At 41.6% G+C, this 18,971-nt stretch overlaps 2 protein-coding genes across 3 annotated transcripts; both read right to left on the bottom strand.

Annotated features, from left to right (window-relative positions):
• Positions 1-2,210: 2,210 nt before the first annotated feature.
• Positions 2,211-9,647, bottom strand: igf2b (insulin-like growth factor 2b). Its single transcript, XM_041038075.1, has 4 exons — positions 9,462-9,647; positions 8,442-8,592; positions 6,583-6,764; positions 2,211-5,127 (listed from the first exon to the last, which is right to left on the bottom strand). Exons 1-4 carry the CDS (start codon positions 9,534-9,536, stop codon positions 4,888-4,890), a joined length of 648 nt encoding a protein of 215 aa, XP_040894009.1. The 5' UTR covers positions 9,537-9,647; the 3' UTR covers positions 2,211-4,887.
• A 2,011-nt stretch (positions 9,648-11,658) lies between these two features.
• On the bottom strand, positions 11,659-18,315 carry th (tyrosine hydroxylase). 2 transcript variants are annotated; one of them, XM_041038216.1, is made up of 14 exons: positions 18,232-18,315; positions 17,849-17,932; positions 17,447-17,650; positions 16,514-16,688; positions 16,311-16,399; positions 16,115-16,182; positions 15,903-15,953; positions 15,105-15,250; positions 14,828-14,963; positions 13,731-13,800; positions 13,582-13,638; positions 13,128-13,223; positions 12,873-13,006; positions 11,659-12,247 (listed from the first exon to the last, which is right to left on the bottom strand). In XM_041038216.1, exons 1-14 carry the CDS (start codon positions 18,313-18,315, stop codon positions 12,088-12,090), a joined length of 1,554 nt encoding a protein of 517 aa, XP_040894150.1. In that variant the 3' UTR covers positions 11,659-12,087. The 2 variants fall into 2 exon arrangements, with proteins under 2 accessions (XP_040894150.1, XP_040894151.1); XM_041038217.1 differs by lacking the exon at positions 17,849-17,932.
• Positions 18,316-18,971: the final 656 nt, after the last annotated feature.

The following is an 18,971-nucleotide window of genomic DNA, read 5'->3' as shown; positions in this document are numbered from 1 at the left end:
TTGCAAACCCACAATAAATGAGACCTTAATTTCCCTCTGTCTATCAAACTCAGTAATCGAGAGAACAAGTACATTTCTTGGCTCACAGTGGCCTGGTTTAGCTTGTTTTGGTTGACTTATGTTGTGCCAGACGCTGCCCTGCCAGGCACAGCGGTGACGTGACGAGCCCTGAGGACCAGAGAGTCCCTGATCTCATCTCCAAGATCTTGAGAATCATACTCTGTATAAACACCTGCAGGGAACAGGCTCAGTCCCAGAGCGTTTGCTGGAGAACACACACATTCACACACACACACACACATACACACAAATACACTGAAATACACACCTGTCAGTAGATTAAAAAAAGTAACAGTGAGAGTAAAGTGTTTTATTGGGAGTGACACTTTAACAACGCTCCACTCATAATGCATTTATCAATAAAGGGAATTGAGCAATGGAGCAGGATTCACTTGCTGAAAGAGAAAATATGTGATTCACAATCATGCAAGTTCAGTATGTGCATGATTGTGTGTGAACTTGCGCAGCCTCTAGCCATCCTTCAGAAATGAACTATTTTTGACAGTGTTTTTCCCTCTTTTTGCAGGGGGATAGACTCCTTAGTAGGGCAATAAGGTTTCATGAGACAGGCAAAGGTGATTTAATTGAGCGATTTATGACCATTAAACACAGAACACGAGATCCTCTACAGCGATAGCCAACCAGCTTTTCCACTTTCCCAGAAGCAACACATGTGCATCTCATCACTGTGAGGCAGAACTTTACGCTACAGCCAACGAAAAAGAGATTTCTGCCTATCCTGGCTGTAAAGTTAAAACTCTTTGATACCAACCTAAAGCAGAACTGAGAGCCACAGTAAACTGTGCTGCAACAAGATAACCCCAGTGTCCAAAACAGTCCCATTCTGGGAACAAAGATACTATACTCTAAATCTGCCCAGTAACAGACATCCCATGGGTGGGTATGTGCATGCATGTCAACAATGAAAGGTCGTGCCATTTTCAGAATATGCATGTGATAATTTGAGACATGTCGGTTACTAAACTTAGCCACTGAAGAGGAGCTTGCTCCAGTAGTTAGCAAGCCACTGGAGGATGGAGGGATGGATGTACGGATGGGTGTGTCAGAGGCAGTGAGAACAGGTCAGGTTTAGTGTGGCATGCAGTAGAGGAAGGACTGAGGAGTTGCGGCCAGCCTGCTTGCCACTCTGTGAGTGCTGATTTCCACTTTGGCACACTTTGCACAATCACAGAGCAGGAGACAGACAGACAGACAGAGACAGACAGACATGGAGGCAGGCAGAGATGGAGGGAGGGAGAGAAAAGAGAAGGGAGGGAGAGAGGGGAGTAGGGGATGGGTGAGAGGAAGAGAGAGGGTGCTAAAAGCAGCTGGAGATTCTTTGCAAGGCCTTAAGATGTAATAAATCATTTACAGGGTACATACGGTTTAATTGATATAAAAAGATCTCAAAAATGGCCCTCTAGCTCAACACACACAGAAAAGTGTTAACAAAGCAAAAGCAGTAAATCTTTTAGACATTGTACGTTTGATAAAATGTTTTTTTTTTATTGATATTAAAAATGAAAGTACATGAATTGTGCATTTCGGACGTTCTAGCGTGCAGAGGTTAAATCAATAAAATACACACAGGCTGAGTGAGCTACTGACACAGAAAAAGTCATTGCCATTGCTCGGCAATATATCTCTTCATATTCAGCGAAAAGAAGTGGTTGTCTTTCACGCCATTCATAAGAACACTAGAGTAGCCTGTTTGAACTTTACAATAGTGAATGAATGCAGTCCTAGCAGGAAAATATAGAATAAAATAGAAAATATAATAATAATATTATTAATAATAATAACAATAATAATAATAATTGCACTGCCTGCTTTGTTGCACAACTGAAGTAGAATATAATTAGAGACAGGACGCAGCCTTGATAATTGAGATCTCTCTGACAGAAAGAAGATATAAAGTATTGGGTTGACTCTTCACCACAGTATGGCGAGTATCCATTAAGTCTCCATTTCATGGGGCGATGCATGACACAATTGAGGAGGAACCTACAATGTGGCACAGAATGACCTTGTTTCTGACATGGTCTTCAGTGGTTTGTTAGAGAGCTGTATCATTGTGGCCAGGTACGGGTAACAACCTCAGCTGCCCTTCCACAACAAGATTATCACTTTACACTCAGCAACTACTCCACTTCTCCCTCGGAGAGCATAGATTGTTTTTTTTTTTTTTCCTGAGTGCTTCAGAAATGGTTCAGCATGATAGCCCTTCATCATATGCATAATGGTTGGATGACTGGAAGATTGTAAGGGGTGAACAGCAGGCTAACAACCCTGCCCTTCCCCATGCAAATACAGATTCATACTGATGATGCATAAGATCAAGGACATTGTCTTCTACAAACGGAGAAGGAGATAGATAGACAGACAGACAGACAGACAGACAGACAGACAGATAGATAGATAGATAGATAGAAACAATGAGGTGTTGAGCAATGATAATCTCTCCTTGATAGACAATGACCTTTAGGTGACCTTTGATGGTTTCTAGCATCATAACGACATCACTTTCTCCAGTTAGGGCATCGACACATGCAAGTCACATGTAGGCTAAACCCTAAATCTACAGCTGACCGGACATTTATGGCCTCACCAACACGCGGCAGTGGCACTGGCACATAGGCAAGATGCTCCTTAGAAGATCATAGGACACCATGCACAATTACAAAGACATGATTTAATGAAGGACTGATCATTCCCCCCGGCATCAATACTAAAGTGGCTTCAAAAACATAGTGGGTTTGAGTACAATCAATGTTGAACAGTTATTTTTCCAATGATAAAGTCACTCATCGATGCTTTCTTTTTCACAGACAACCCTGACAGGCTTCTGGAAATCCAAGCAGACCAACGTATTCAGAGTATGTGCCTATTTCTGTGACATAACATGCCTAAGCAATCCAGGCTATGCTGCTGTTAAAATATTAATTTAAAGTAACTATGGCAAACAAAAAAAGGAAAAAAAAGACATTATTTTTGGTACAAAGCATCTACAAAAAAGCCTTACAACTCCAATTGGAAAACAGAGATCATACAAAATAAATCCGTCAGTTGAGCATCAGTGCTACGTATATTATTTGGACCAATTTTTCAAATATATTTTATAACAAAATAAATAATGCCTTTATACAGTGCCCTTATTTGTATTTCAACAAACAAACAAAAAAGCTTGGCGGCTCATTACGCAAGATACAGCTCAGACTAAAGGAAAATAACACAACGTCCCTGGAAACTAATTATATATCTATATTTATATATATATATATATATATATAGATGTATATATATATATTCAAGTATTTGTTTTCAGGCAAAAGCATGTGAATACTACTGATATACAATAAAAATAAAATGTTAGTTGACATTATTGCTGTTTTTTTCCCTTTGAATTTAAATTTTGTGCCTTTCTTTAGAACTGTAAAATAACATCATAACAATAACGATGGAAACAAAAAAAATGCCTAACTTGGAAAAACAGGAATGTCACGGTACCAGAAACTGACGGGGTTTTCCTTTTTTTTTCATTGAAACATTGATATGAAAAGAAAACAGAAAAAAAGACAAAATAAAATATAATCATCATTATCCCACTCGCTCTTTGTCCATGCCATGTTACTTCCTGTCAGAGCAGTCTGCAAAGCCATGGCAAACAGGAAGTACTGTCCCAGAACTCTAGTACTGTCCCAATCCAGGCGGTCCACTGTGTCCCTTATGTGTCCCCTCACTGCTCCCTGTGTCCGGCAGCCTCAGAGGGACAGGAGGAACAGGGACTGGGTCTCAGGTCCCCCTTGCCACTTATGCTGGCAAGCTAGTGATGAGCAGCCGCTAGCACTCGCTGTGAGCCAAGATGCCAACACAGCCCATATCTTTTCTCAGTGACACTTCCCCTTGACATTGCCACTGCCAGGAGCTCCCCCATATCCTTTATTTTCCTTTTTTAAAAGTCACACTTTCCTTAAAACGGAAAGTTTTAATATTCATTCAAAGAAAAAAAACGTGCTTTTCAACCTCTTCTTTGAGTCCATTCCCAAAGCTAGCACCATGACATTTTTTTAAGCTACACGTTCATTGTTCATAAAAAAATAGTGCCATTTTTTTCTTTACTTTGACGTAATCCGTGGCAATGTGCAATTTTGCAGACTCTTTTCTGCTTTTTGTTTGTGATCAAAAGGTGCTGGAACAGGAATCTAATTTTACAAAATAATTCCTTACAGTGTGGAAGTCCCTTTATAGGTAGAGGTGCAAACTAATAAGAAAAAGAACTAACAGAGATTTTCTTTTTGCCTCAGGAAAAATGATGTGGAATGGATTCTTTCATGCAAGCTGCTCTTCACTTTCAGTTGTCTTCCACAAGGACAAAAAAAAAAAAACATTCCGCTGGGTGTCCTCTTGACACTTGCAAACCACAGATCTCTTTCATCTTCTTTTCTCCCTTCCCTTTTCTCTTTTGCTTAAGGATCCACCTGAATTGCATTCAGCCGAATTGTTAACTTTTTGTTCATCATTTGTGTTTGTGCCTTTTGTGTCAGTGACTGAAAGAGAGAGGGAGCGAAAGAGTTCAGACAGGAAGAATGTGAAGGCATGTTTGTGTGCCGGAGGACGGTGGGTGGGTGGGTTTGACGGGGGCATTAGAAAAGGGCCAGGGGGTCAAGAAGTGGTGGATGAGAGCAGGGGGAGGGATCGGTGGGCTCGGACAGGGCAGGGGAGGTCAGAGAGGACTGCCACAGAAATGACGTCAGAGACAAAGCTATAATCCCCTAGTCTTTTTTTCTCCCTCCAAACTCTTGTCTGTGCAAAGGGCTGGCAGCGGGCTCATTTGTGGTTGACATAGTTGTCCGTGGCGAGCAAGACGGGGGGCAGTTTGCTGGGCAGGCTGATCAGGGGCCTGTGGAAGATTGCCTGCTCCTGTGCTTTGATCTTCTCCGCCTGCCTCCGAAACTTTTTGGCCCTCAGGATGGCGGGGACACCCCTCCGGAGCCGCTGGGCCGCCTTCCTCTGCCACACCTCGTATTTGGAATACTTCACGGTCACATGCGGCTTCCTTGGGACTTCCTATTGTGGCGTGCAGGCGAAAATAGAGGAAAAAGGGAAAAGAGGGAGTCAGTTCATTAGGGGTGATAAGATACTGTGCAAGTGCTTATTACAATGGAGGAAAGCTTTGTTTATTTTCTGAAAACATTCAGTCATTGTTGGGCCAGTCAAATGGAAATCAAATGTCATTCTTATAGCGCCGAGCGTCATAACAGACGTGCCTTGCCTCCAACTTGCCCTTGTTTTGGTTTCCTTGACTGAGAGAAGCTGTCAACAAGTGCTTAGTTCAGCCTCTTTAACATACTGTCAAAGGGAAGGGCGGTCACTCGCCTCATATACATATGAGGAGCACGTCATCGTTCACACAACGACCCGCTGAACTGACTAACCTCCCCAGACCGCATGAAACGACACATAAACATATTGTCATTTCACAACCTCTATTCTTGCACAGCAAACTCTTTTAAACAGCGTTAGGTGTTATGCTGGGCACCAGGGACTCAGACAAAGTGGGAGTGGTAGCAGCGAAGCTAGAATTTATGCGTGAGTAGCCAGTGCTCCATCTGAATGGCTTGTTTTGGTCCTGCCACTTGAAGAGTGTTTATCCCCCTTCATTCACTTCAGGCCTGCTCAATAGGCTAAACACAGCTGGCCCTCAGAGCAGGCTGTACCCATCAACTCTCCCTGCCCAGACAAACTAGGGACATGTCCCAACTAACTCCCAAGCAGCCTCTTTATAGCATTTCAGACAGAAGGTCTGTCGCTTTCCTTCTGACATTTGCAATTTTTTTTGTGTACATCACTTGCAATCTCATGCAACTGACACTGACTTTCTCACAAGTCAAAGCAGAAACGTTATAAAAAAAAATCTTTCTCTTCTTGTCTAAGAGAAGGCTGAAGGGATTTTAAGAGGTCTGGACAGCAGCCACAGCTCTGTCTTGTGACCACAGTGAAAAGACCTGAAACGCTTTGACGATTCCCTTCATGTTTGTGACATATTTCAGAGAAGCTCTGCTGGCCAGCTCAGGTGTTTTTGACCACACAGATCAAAATGCATGCCAGTTTTAGAGAGCTTGCTGTTCCGTGACTAATAATCACACACTCAGAGCACACAGTTTTGTTACGGACCAGCAGTCTCCATCATCTCACAGACTTTCTCTCACTCACACTCACACACACACACACACACACACACACACAAGTCTGTGAGTATGACTGCCTTTTCCTGAATGTAATGTGCTGTGACTGTCTTGATGTTTTCCATGATGATCAGCACTTTGCATGGAAGGTAACTGCTTACCAGTGACCATTTAACAAGTTAAACCCGTCTTTGCGTGGGTTTCAGTCTGTACTCAGACAGGAACATAGGGGCAATGCTCAGAGGTGAATGGAGGCGCAGGAGATGGGAGGACAGATAGTGATGAGGATTAGCATTGTTTCCCATACTGGTGTGTTGTTGATGTTGTTGAGATGTACCTGTTTTAGTGCGGGCATCACGGGAATGACCTGTAGAGAGGTGGCCGACACGTCCCTTTCGGACTTGGCGGGTTTGGCACAGTACTGCTCCAGCAGGTTGAGGTCACAGCTACGGAAACAACACTCCTCTACGATCCCACGGTTCTGGGGGCGCCGGTTACTACCCCTGCTGGTTGGCCTACCTGGAGAGAAACAAAGTGAGGGACAAAGAAAGACGATGAGCAGGGCGAGGTTAAGGCCTGAGGACATAACACTGGAATCAGGAATGAATCAAGGTTGTTTTTGCGGGATTACTTCGACAATCATAGCAGTCCATGGAGCAAAGAGGATAAAAGGAAATCTATGACCAACAGCAACAAATCTTTTTGTTTGTAGAGGATAATCTGATTAAGGCTATCTGGAAGTCCTTTAATGAGTGAATACACAAGTAAACACCCTGTGCTGTAGACACTAAAAGAGAGTGACAGAGACTAAGCTCTCAGACAGACCTTTGGGTGAGCAAATGCATAAAATGGAAACTCTTCTGTGACCTTGTCCTTTGTCAAGTCAGCAAAGATAAAGAGGATGAGGAGGGAGAGAGGAGAGGAGGGGCAGGGAGGCAGAGAAAACAGGGATCAGTGTAGAGAGAGGGAGAGGGTGTGTGAGGGTCAAAACAGAGGGAAAGAATGCAAAACAAAAGAGGGAAGAGTGTAGACATGAGAGTAAAAGGTATAGAAGAATAAGGTGAGGGAGTGGATGGTTAGCGTGTTGCACAGGGGAACACTATCCGCAATCAATAAAGGCCTTGTTTGAAGTCCAGCACCCCACACAATGTTGGAGAAATCTCATGAGAGGTAAGGCTAGATATGATTGCAGGAAAAGGAACATGAGAGAGAAATACAGGCTGATCTGGGGGTGGGGGGTGGTGGGGGGAGAAGGCAAAGAGGAGGAGGAGGAGCAGCAGCAGGGAGCACATCTATGTTGGCCCAAATTGGATAATGACCTTTCTGATTGGAGAGACGCTTCTGTGGCAAGCAGCACACAAAGAAACTGCCTGTCTCTCAAAGGCAAATAGCAGAGGGTGGGACATAGCTAATATCGTTTTGAACATCAACTACAACAACAACAACAAAAAGTGTTTCCTCTGCTGCAGAGAGTCACATCAGAGAAAGGTGAAGTTATATTTGTTGCCAACTCTGCATACTGTACAAACAGAAGCTTATCCATTTGAGGATTAACAGCTACCACAAAGCATTCACCTAATGCTTTACAGCTATTCCCATCATCACTACAATGGAAGAAATGATCAGAATTGATGTTAATGATCTTTCCTCTTAACCTGACATCAAAAACAGGCCCCCTCCTCCCTCCCTCCCTCCCTCTCCCCCCTCCCCCCTCCGACTCATCAGTGTGGTCGCCTGGCCTGGGAACACTGGTGCTGAGGTGACTGGTATGCCTCTTGGGGTGCTATTACTTTACTGGTAAACAAGCTTCCCATTGTGTCGCGCTGAGTCGTGTGTGCCTTCACAGCTCGCCGGCCTTTCATATGCAATGAGAGGTATAGGCTGTAGGCAGAATGCGCACACTCAGCAGAGCAGCCTGGACCAGGTCTTGAGACACACAGCTGGCTATAATCTCCCTCTCACTCTCTTTCTGTCTCCCTGTCAGTGAGTGTGCGTATGTGTGCGTGTGAGTGTGAGTGCGTGAGAAAGAAAAATACCAAGCACGCATACCACACAGCCACAGACAAGAGCGATAGTCTCAGCTATCCAAACAGATGTGTGCGAATGAACAACAGAGCGACTCAGAAGAGGAAAATAAAGGAGCGAATCAACATTTGTGCAGTTCGTGGTGAAAACTTGAAATGCATTGAAACCTACTGAAATAGAAGCCTCTGTCTTCACAGACAAACTGCAGCGCATCCACCAGCTCTCCCCCACACAGCGTCTCTGCCGAGGCCATTTCCACAACGTAGAGCGTCAGGGCCAGCGCGAACAGCAGTGCAGGACTGGACGAAGACATCTTCTTGACCTGCACAAAAAAAACACGTTGCAGTATAAAGCATCGCCTCAACAAATGCAAGCACACATTTCAAGAGTGGTGACACAAAAGGTCCATTGGAAATTCTCAGATGACAGCCAGATGTTGTCTTTCAGTGTCATATAAGGGGATCCACTCTTTACGCTTTCACAATTGCGCGCTTGTTCAAGGTATGCGACTTCCAGTGTTAAATGCTGTTTCTTTGTATTGACCTACTAACTCAGAAAAAGCCTATTACGTGAGACAAATGATGCCAAATGAGCAGTTCCCCCCTCCAGACAGTTAACTCCCGCTGTCACCATGTCGCACCTGAGAGAAGTGCTTATTCTGGAGGAAAAAGTAGACGGTATCTCCGGCTTCACACCCTTACACAACTCTCCAGAAGTTGCAAGACCGGCTGCTCGATAGTTAACTATCTGAAAAGCTAGACTCAGCATATATTTTCCCCTTGCTCACCCTGAAGCGAGCTCACTGACCCTCAGACCTACCGCCCCCTATCTGCCGGCAAGAAGACCAGCTGTTTGCTCCGAGTCCAGCGAACGGCGCACCATCCGTACAGAGAAGAATAAAATACCTCTCAGCTCCTTTCTACTATCCTACCAGAGAACCTGTTGCACAAATGCATCAAAGCTTCATCCATGTCTTATATGCATCTTGAACTTTCTCTCTTGCTTTCAAATTAAGAGATGTCCGGTTGCTCATATTGCACAAAACATTCTGCGAGCAATGCATCAGCTCAGTCCGAAGCGGTTTTCTCACTTATAAAAGCCAGGGAGATATCGTCACAACCCGGCCCGAGGTCTTTCAATACATGCACAACACAGCCGCAGAGTACAAAACAATTGGTTCCCTCTGGTTACCTTCATTCTGCTGCTCTCCGTTCTCCGGCAGGTGTGGCAAAGTGAGTGGTGTCCGTGTCTTTGCTGGGTCTCCATGTCAGATGGCAGTAGTCAAAATGTTGGGGGGTGTTATTTGGTTGGAGAGATTGCAGGTGAGTTAGTTTCCCAGTTGGTGAGGCTATAGAGATGATGTGTGACAGGCTGTCCCAAAGACCAGGCGACAGGCAAAACTTCTCAGCGAGGTATTATATACCAAAACACGCCCCTTACACCCACACCCCACCCCCTTGCTCCTCCTCTTCACGGCTGGTAAAAAAAAAAAAAAAAAAAGGTCCAGAGACGTTTTATGGAAAAGTGCTTAAAGGGAGAAAAAAGCAAAAAGAGAAAGAGAGGGGGAGAGTGAGAGTGCGAGTCACAAAATATGGACCGATTCCATAGGCATTTTCCACGTTTACGCACTGTAACCTACAATCACAATGTTTACACACAGGACGCAGACTGAACAAGAATAAACGTAATTCCTCAGACTCCAAGAAAAATGTTAATGTCTCCGCCCTGCTGTAATTAAGATTAACATTCAGAGTGGAAGGAGTGTGGCCAAGGTCTGTGGCTTGCCTCTGACTCAGGTGTAGGTGCAGTCACTGGGGTCAAATGTGACTGATAACAAAGTGAATGTTGATTACTAATGTTGTCCAAACTTAGGGAAGTATAAACTGGGGCTGACACGGAGGAGGCGAGTGATGCAGCAGTGACTCTCAGTGACTGGCAGAATTATATGGTTTGAAAGCCTTGAGTCACTATAAATGCAGCATCATATGAAGGATGGATAAAAGTGTTTTTGGAAAAAAAAAAAAACAGAAATCTGACTGCTCCAAAAAAAGATAAAAGAAAAATAACTAATCCATGCATTACTCATACATTGTAGATGGCAGATAAACACACTCTGTCCTGTCCAGCAGTAAAACCCCATCCAGATGTTGCACGGGCAGCTTTACAACAGACAAAAGCCTTTGCATACATTGAGCTGGAAAATGTGATTTTACATATAAGCAAGCACATTCACTTTTTTTTTTCATTATAAAACTGTTTGAGGGTGTCTTTATATAAGTGTAGCTTCTGCAGAAGGTAAAGATCTGGACATGTCTTCAGACTCAGACTGACACCTAGTGGTCTGAGTGGTGAACCTCCATTTGTTTGTCTCTCAGCTTTCCGCAGGTTGAAGGGCTGCTTTGTGTGTCGGGACTGCTGGGGTCCAGGATCAGATTCACAACCTCTTACCTGATCAGCAGGAGGTTTGTCTGGACAAACAACCTGACGGTTCCCTTTTCTTATGGAATTTAACATTGTTTCACTCCTTGACAGTAAGTTGTCCCAACAGCACATGTGAAGTAGAGTCATTTGGTGAAAGTATAGTATATATATATATATATATATATATATATATATATATATATATATATATATATGTATTTATATGTATATATGTATATGTATATGTATACATACATACATACATACATACATATACACATATACACATATATGTATGTATGTATATACTGTGTTCAGTTTCAGAGCCTGTATCTATAAAGCTTTTTTTTCATCCGCTTCTCAGTGAGTTCATGTTGTCATTCACATTTTATAAGCTTGTTTTTAACATCGAACAACGTTGCAAAACAGCCCAATTTTGGTTAAAGGCATGAGGAGAGAATTAAGAAGATTTAGGCCTTTAATAAGCTCAATATGAATCTGTTGTGATTTTAAGATCAGGCAGGTACAACCTGCTGGACTGCCCCCTCTTGTGGCAGACAAATGTAAACTGTCATGTAGCCAAGCATCATGAAGTGATGATGATTCATGTGACTGAGTGATTTCTGTTTCTCATATCAGACTTGGGAGGAAAAGATTATCATAAAGAATTACACATAATTATGTGTGTTTCCACGAGAGCAGTGGAAGAATTTCTCAGATCATGTAAGCATGACACCGAAAGGTAATGTCAGTTTGCAATTCTTTATTATTTGACAGATTCTTTTTTTTTCTGAAGCAGTAATGAACACTTCATAACATGGAAAGTATGTTTCATCCTTTCTTTTTTGTTATGCATTTGCACTTCAAGACGAAAACAACATAAAACCAAATAAATCTGCAAATTTAGAGGTGATACTCACTTATGGAAAATAAAGCCTTTTATATACACTTTATTATACCATTATTTTTCTTTGATTTTAAAATAATTATACCATACCATTTAGTTTTATTTTAATACATTCATCATCACAGTTCCCTTTGATTTTGGTTCAAATTTTGACAAGATTCTCAAACAACACAAATTTGCTTTTAAAGCACAAATGGCCCAGTCGGTAAAACCCCATCATTTCACAAAATGATCCACACCCAGCGAGGCGTTAAACATCTTTGGAAAACTTTGCCCACGCTGCATATTGAGGGTTTGAGGTTAAGGTTGCAACTTTGTCGGCCAAACAGCCAGCCACAACAAGCAACAACTCATCAGAGACATCAGCATCATACTGGAGGTACAGCACAGAGAGATGAACACACTGGTCTTGTTTTACACGTGGGGATGTCGCAGAGCACAGTGGAGAGGAAGCAAACAACAGCAGGGTGGTCACGGACTGGGGCATCATCATGACAAAACACTGAGGGCATCTGTCAGCATCTTTAGCTCATCCTTCACTCCCTCCAGGCCACCTTGGATCTTCAGCGGGTTGTCCAGGACCTCAACGCTGCTGGTGTAGGGATCAAACCTCACTGAGAAGGGACGCTTGATGCCGGCCACGTATGCCCTGGTTGAAGATATGAAGAGGTCAGAAAACACACAAAAAAAGAGGTACTTTTTAGGCTCTTCATGAATTTGTGTATTGAAGCTGCACTGTCGGAAATTTGTACATCCAAATATTTCAAGAAACTTCACATTAACTGACTAGATTCCCTAGTTTCCCTAGTTGTAGTTTAGCCCATATAGAGAGTGGGATATCCTGCTGGGATATCCAGTCCCATATAATGACATTCATAATGTACTCTGTGTCATATTTACTATGTTAGGGCTGCACAAACATTCCCATGCTGATATTTTCTCATCCAGTGTGGCAGGGCTGTCATGTGCTATATTCTACTAGAGACGAAATACTGTCAAAACACTCACTAAAGCTACTTGTTTTGCAGGGCAACATTTGATGTGTGTGCCAAATAAAACTCCAGCATTTTGCATTGGTAAGAAACACTACATTAGTAACAGCTGTCTTCTGGCTGCTATGGCTGACCTACAAAAGTTTGTGGCCTTAGGGGTTGGCTGGCTGTTCTCTGACCTTGTCCTTACATAACCCCTCCCCTTCTTTTTTTTTCTTCTTTTCTCTTTCTGTCTCTGTATGTTCTTGTGTGTTTGAACGTGTGGGTCCAAAAACAAAGTACCTGAATTTCTCCTTAGCATCAGAAAAACTCTCAGAAACAAAGTAGACAGGCTGGTATGTCTGGTCTTGATAGGGCTGCACTGCTGCAGCCTCCGGGTCGAACTCCCTCGTCTCTGGTTCATCAGACAGAGAGTGCTGGGTAGAAAGGTTAAAAGAAAAGTTGAAGAATTAGCTGACAGCTGAGTTGGCCACAACTGTCATCCAGAGAATATTATTGACATTAGGGAGAGACCAGAGAAAACATGCTGGAACGCACCACAAGCTCTCCATAAGAGGAGAGGAGTCCAGCACCATAAGCCTTCACCTCACCGTTCTGTTTACATAAGCCGTACTCGACAGTGAACCAGTACAGCTGATGGAAAAAAACATGAAGAGAGTGACTGAGAGGAGGAAGAATACTGGAGTGGAAAATAAATTCTTTATTCATACATCACATTTTAGATAAGGGACTTAAAAAACATTAGGGATTGGATGTTGTGTGTGTGTGTGTGTATGTGTGTGTGTGTGTGTATATATATATATATATATATATATATATATATATATATATATATATATACAGTCAAGTGGAGGGGTTTAAAGCAAATACTCAATGAACCTGAGAAGGGTCTTGCTTTTTAAAAAGTTAAGCAAAAGGTTTGGCCCCTGTCCCCATCTCTATAATATTTGCTCAGTCCCTAAGTGCTGCTGGTGCTGGACACGAGTCTTACTGTGGACAGTTTCTCAATATCTTCATCTGAAGCCCCGAGTGATGCCAGACCAAGGTTCTGCAACACAAATCCATAAACTGTTATAAAAACATAATAGCACAGCATGGAATCTAATAATCTGTAAGTCTGCAAGATCCTCTGACATTAACCTGTGAAAACTGGGCAAAAGTGCGGTCGGCCAACATGGGGACGTGGCCCAAGAGCTCATGGACACAGTCACTGAAGAGAAAGAGAAAGAGTGAAATTCAACTGTGACCAGATTTAATCCAAACTCAAATCCCCACACAGATAACTTTAACTAAATACAGACTTTGTGATCACAAACTGGCAGTTCAATCTGGTTGCATTACAAAACAATGGTTACAAAGAGAAAAACAATTCTGTGCCTAGTGTGAAACTGGAAAAGTGAAGACAGAAGTTCATTTTAGTACAGGCTGTCCAAAATGTAAAATAAAAAAAAAAGAGAAGAAAAAAACCCATAAATTTTCTGGGAAAAAAAAAAACGTTTTCCCCTCTTATTTAAACTGAAAACAGAGAATGTATGTGTATAGGACAGGTTCATCATTTTAATTTTCATCAGTTATGCCTCTGCACCGGTGAAAGCCATGGCTGGATTATGTTTTCTGGTTTTCTGTGTCAGCCCCATTCTTGTGAATGCCTTGAAGGAGTAACTTTGGCACAAACGTCTACATGGACTCAAGGATGTACTGATTAGAATTTGGCCATCAAAGGTCAAGGTCACTGTGTTCTCACTAAACCTTTTATTAAATTCCCCTAAAGTCTTCAATACATATGCTGAGTCTGGACAGACATGGATGTAAACTGCAACTTGACTGGTTGATGGAGGAAAACAACCGCGAGGCAGTAATTCTAGTTCTAACTTTATTGTACTGCAATAAATTCATTTTTCTTTCATTCTTTCTCTAAATTAAACAACATTTCTTACTTGATCCTCATTTCTTGACAGTAACTGGTTGTTTCATCCTGTATATTCATTGTATTTATTTACTTTATGCTGTCACTGTGTTTGTGTCTATGCTCTGACAACATGTTTTTGATCAAAATGACATGCCAATGAAGCTTCATTGAAATGAGTGTGAGAAAGGCTTCGCTAAAGTACACACATGTCCCAGATTAAAAGATGGGAGGTTCATGGAGGTTTGCACAACATTACTTAAGAGACATTGACAGCACATATATTTATGTGAGGAGCAAAGCAAAAGGAGTCACAGGTGCTGGTACTCACGGTTCTGGTGAGTGCATAGGAGATGAGGCGTGTCGGATGTACTGGGTGCACTGGAACACCCGGAATGCCAAACTGGCCAGGAAATCTCTGGCCGAGAGGAGACCTGCCACTGGACGCAGCGCGAAGCCTGTGCGCTCTGTGTGTGCGTGTGTGTGTTTAAGTGAGGAAAGATAAAGAAACAGAGAGGGAGAATAAAACCTTGGACCCATGGGCAGTGTATTCACTAAACGTTTGTTCCAATGTGGATGTTTCATTTTTTTTCTTATCCCGTCTCTACCTCTTAGGAAGCATGACACGTCTTCCAACTGGGGGATGTTGTCTGGACTGTACCCACAATGCCTTTCGAGCAGGCGAAAGGCCTCAAGGTATTCATTGCAGGCATGGGTGGCATACAAGTCCCTCAGGGTTGAGTAGACTTCCCGCCTGATTAGGGATATTATTACATAAAGATTAAGATTTTTTTTTTTTTAAACAAAACATGTAATGTCCTTGCACTGCACTTTGGTTTGGCTCCTTACTGAGAACTGCAAATAAAAATACAAATAATTGTTCCTTGTTGTACCTTATGAATCTATTAATGCATGGACTAACCACAGAAAGAGAGCTTCAGTAAATGGCTTTTGATGGAAGCATACATCTTTTCTTTAGGCTGGAACTGTATCACTAAAATGAAAGGATTCAAGTGAAAAATCCCTTGGCTTGTGAACTCTTCCTGTCAAATCATTTGCTCCCACTCCCATTGATATATTTTGTGCTCTGATGAGTTCAAGCTGTCACATCTAGACTTCTCTGATAACGCTTCCCCCGTAACTAATTTGCCAAAATACCCATGAAAGACAAACCAAATCCAGCAGTCTCAGAAAAGAGATGAAACTGACTCAGTGAGCAGTGAAAGGACACAACAACGCTCTGATTGTGAAACAGCAGGAAGGCCAAGCATCTTGTTTGAAAAACAAGCGACAGTTTGTATTCAGAGTAAATTCAGATTTTATGTTATGGTGGTGTAAGTCTTCAGCCTTCAAATGTTTAAAACATATATTAGCAGCATTGTAAATGAGCATGCAGCAGCCCTTACCATGTGCCAATCTCCTCCTCTGAGTATTCCACTCTGGGAATCGACTCCCCACTGAGGATGAACACATGTACAGGTGTATCAGGAATAATAAAGTGTGTGTGTGTTATATATATATATATATATATATATATATATATATATATATATATATATATATATATATAATAAATATAAATGTGAGTGTAGTTTTAAGACAAGAGACTGTCTCTCACTATCTGTATCTGAAGGCGATATCACCAATCATCTTCCTCCTCTGTCTGTAGGCAGGGTCTGTGTAGCCCTGTTCAAATCAAATATATCAAGCACTGATCACATTTTCTGTGTCATGACATACTGGCCCAGCCATGACCAGCTAAGTAATAATAATTGTTTCTCATCATACATGCTACTGGCAGAGTTAGTACTTACAGGATGGTCTTGATCTAAGTCTGGATCAAATTTTGTGACCAGATGATGACATCTGTCCAAATCCGCGATTTTCTTTGGGAACCAATGAACTAACAGAGAAAAGGGAAGAAATGGTTAAATTCATTTGGGCTGTTTTTATGATTACTTCTGCAAAATATAATATTTTGAATTTTATTTTGCATAAAGGAGGGAATGGTTCTTACATTTGACTTCTTTGGTGGTTTTAACATCCTCTGCGTTCCTCTTGATGGAGCTGATGAGAGTACTGACATCTGAGAGATGCACCTCACAGCGGACAAAGTACTCCAGGCCTTCCAGGCTGTCCTTTACTTTTCGGCACGGTCTCGTCTCCAGATGGTGAATCTTGGCTTCAAATGTCTGAAACACACAAATGAACACACTGAAATGTAATGGATGGAATTCAAAGTATGAAATTAAAATCTTCATTTTTGACACAAGCAAGCCCACATAAAACAAGGAACTGTTTCAGTTTTCACTCAGAAATAAAAAGTGCTTGAAGGTCACAAGAATAATGTACATAGTTTTGTATAATATCAAGCTAAACACTTCACTAATGCAAAAAGATTGCTGTAACATAAATATTATATAATTATTAAATTATTATATAATATGATGATATAATTCATACAGAATATATTTATCTTCCGAAACATTTTGGGGACATTTTCTAGTGGGATAAATTGTGTAAATGCCTTTATTTGTCACTGATAAGTTCATTAATGTTAAGAAATTGTTTCCTTATTCTTTACAGATGGGTTATGAGCCACTAATAGAAAAACTTTTAGGTTCCAAAAATCCATGATATTGGTCCTATTGACAACTGAGCAATAACTACAGAACTGATAGCATATCAGAAATTAAGAAACCCATGAGCACATTAAAAATTACCAACTTTATGACTTGACTAATGCCTCATTACCAGACATAAAGAATAAATACCAACCAGAGGCAATTGTAACTACTGGCAAACCCCAAATTTAGTTCTGTAAATGGCTCATAACTGATCTGTAAAGACCATCAGTTTGGATTTATAAACCCTTATAACCCTTTAAACTTGTAGTTTTTTGTTTACTGTCAAACACACAGATGTATTTCATTGATGAATTCAGTAATACCTCGAAAACTTTCAGCGTCCGCGACAGCGCAGGTGTCTTGGAGTTCCTTAACGTGAAGAAGAGGTTAAGAAGCGCTTTTCCATCGTCTTCCTCAAACACTATCTGTTCGCTGGCCTCTGCAGCCTCTGCCGCTGCAGCGGCGGCTTCCCTCTCCTTGCGCGCATCCTCGATCAAGCTTTGCCGTCTACCGACGAATCTTGGAGACTGGTCAAAAAAAAAAAAGAGAAAGAAAAAGAGAGAGAAAGAGAAAGAAAGAAAGAAAGAAAGAAAGAAAAAGAAAGAAAGAAAGAGAGAAGAGATATATCAAAGTCCGACGTGCTGCAAATGTTTTGACTGAACTTACTGACAGAGCACGCACAGAGACACAACAACAGAGCAAGGTAACTGCTGGGCTTTTCTTACCTTTTGGATATCTCTTTGGATATTTGATGGGAGCGCTTTACATCTCCAAATGCGCATTAGAACACCAATGCAGTCAAGGTAAACCTACGACATAGCTAAGACTGAGTAGCTGCCACAGCACACATTTAAGCTGGTGTTAGCTGTAAATTCTTGAATACTTTCATTTTTTTCTATATGGATATAATATTGCGCAAATCAGGCACCGCCGCTGCGTAATGGTCACCTCGCCAAGCTCTCTGCGCGCAACACTACAGTTTAAGGTGGTGCTCTGAATACAATTTAGACACATCACTGGGGAAACGTTTACAGGCTGAAGATTATAACTTATTATATCTTTAAAAAAAACTGACTGATGTAAACCTGACGCTATTGATATTTCTTACCGTGATGGAGTCAGACCTCTCCAGCTCGGATGCTGCCCTGCGGATGCTCTTTGTGGAGGACGTGGAGCTGCTTGAAAGGGGCATCTTCAGGCTCAGGCTTTTGGATTATTTTCGTGTCAGAGAGTGACTAAAACGACAGTGTAGCTGTGGCCCTCTCTAGACCTCTCAAGCTGTGCTGTGCACCCAGAGCTTTTCTTTTTTTTTTCCATCCCCAGACAGGTTCCCTCTTTTTATGGGGTCATTTGTTTGCAGTTTCTGACGTCAAACACGCTAATCCCGCTCTAATCAATCAATGCGCAGAATCTATCAGTCACATCCAAACTTGGAGCCGTCTATTTACAGTATATGTGACCTTTCACAAAGCCTGTACAAACACAGAGAATATAAGTTTTAAATAAGGAGCGTATTACAAAAGTTTGGCACATTTTCAGTGGTCATCAAGAAATTCAGTGAGCGTTGAATTTACATCATAACATTTTTAAATGCATTCAACTTATTAGTTATGATTTATTACTATTTCAGTAGAAAGTTCTTGATTTTTTAAATATTTTACTTAAACATTTCATTATAATAATTTCAAGTAAATTTCATTTACTTTTTTTTTTCTCAGTTCATGTTTATTTGATCATCATTTACATACAAGGTGAAGTTTTTTGGTTACAAACACCAGCTGGAGACACTGTAGTCAGCTTTAGACAATAATCAAAGCTTTGACCTCAGGGCTTTACATAAAGGTTAGA

The sequence above is a fragment of the Toxotes jaculatrix genome, chromosome 5 (assembly GCF_017976425.1).
Source record: "Toxotes jaculatrix isolate fToxJac2 chromosome 5, fToxJac2.pri, whole genome shotgun sequence".
Taxonomy (NCBI): Eukaryota; Metazoa; Chordata; class Actinopteri; family Toxotidae; genus Toxotes; species Toxotes jaculatrix.
This window is presented reverse-complemented; position numbering and strand designations above follow the sequence as displayed.

Bases quoted from the DNA above. Each gene is read 5' to 3' on its own strand.
- igf2b (XM_041038075.1), bottom strand. From the start codon at position 9,536: ATGGAGACCCAGCAAAGACACGGACACCACTCACTTTGCCACACCTGC. The intron at 8,593-9,461 runs GTAACCAGAGGG...TTTTTTGTGCAG, and splicing joins CGGAGAGCAGCAGAATGAAG to GTCAAGAAGATGTCTTCGTC. The intron at 5,128-6,582 runs GTACATCTCAAC...ACGCCACAATAG, and splicing joins TGATGCCCGCACTAAAACAG to GAAGTCCCAAGGAAGCCGCA.
- th (XM_041038216.1), bottom strand. From the start codon at position 18,315: ATGCCCCTTTCAAGCAGCTCCACGTCCTCCACAAAGAGCATCCGCAGG. The intron at 15,251-15,902 runs GTAAGGGCTGCT...ATCCCTAATCAG, and splicing joins GAGGAGGAGATTGGCACATG to GCGGGAAGTCTACTCAACCC. The intron at 13,007-13,127 runs GTGCGTTCCAGC...CTTTCTACCCAG, and splicing joins CCTCTTATGGAGAGCTTGTG to CACTCTCTGTCTGATGAACC.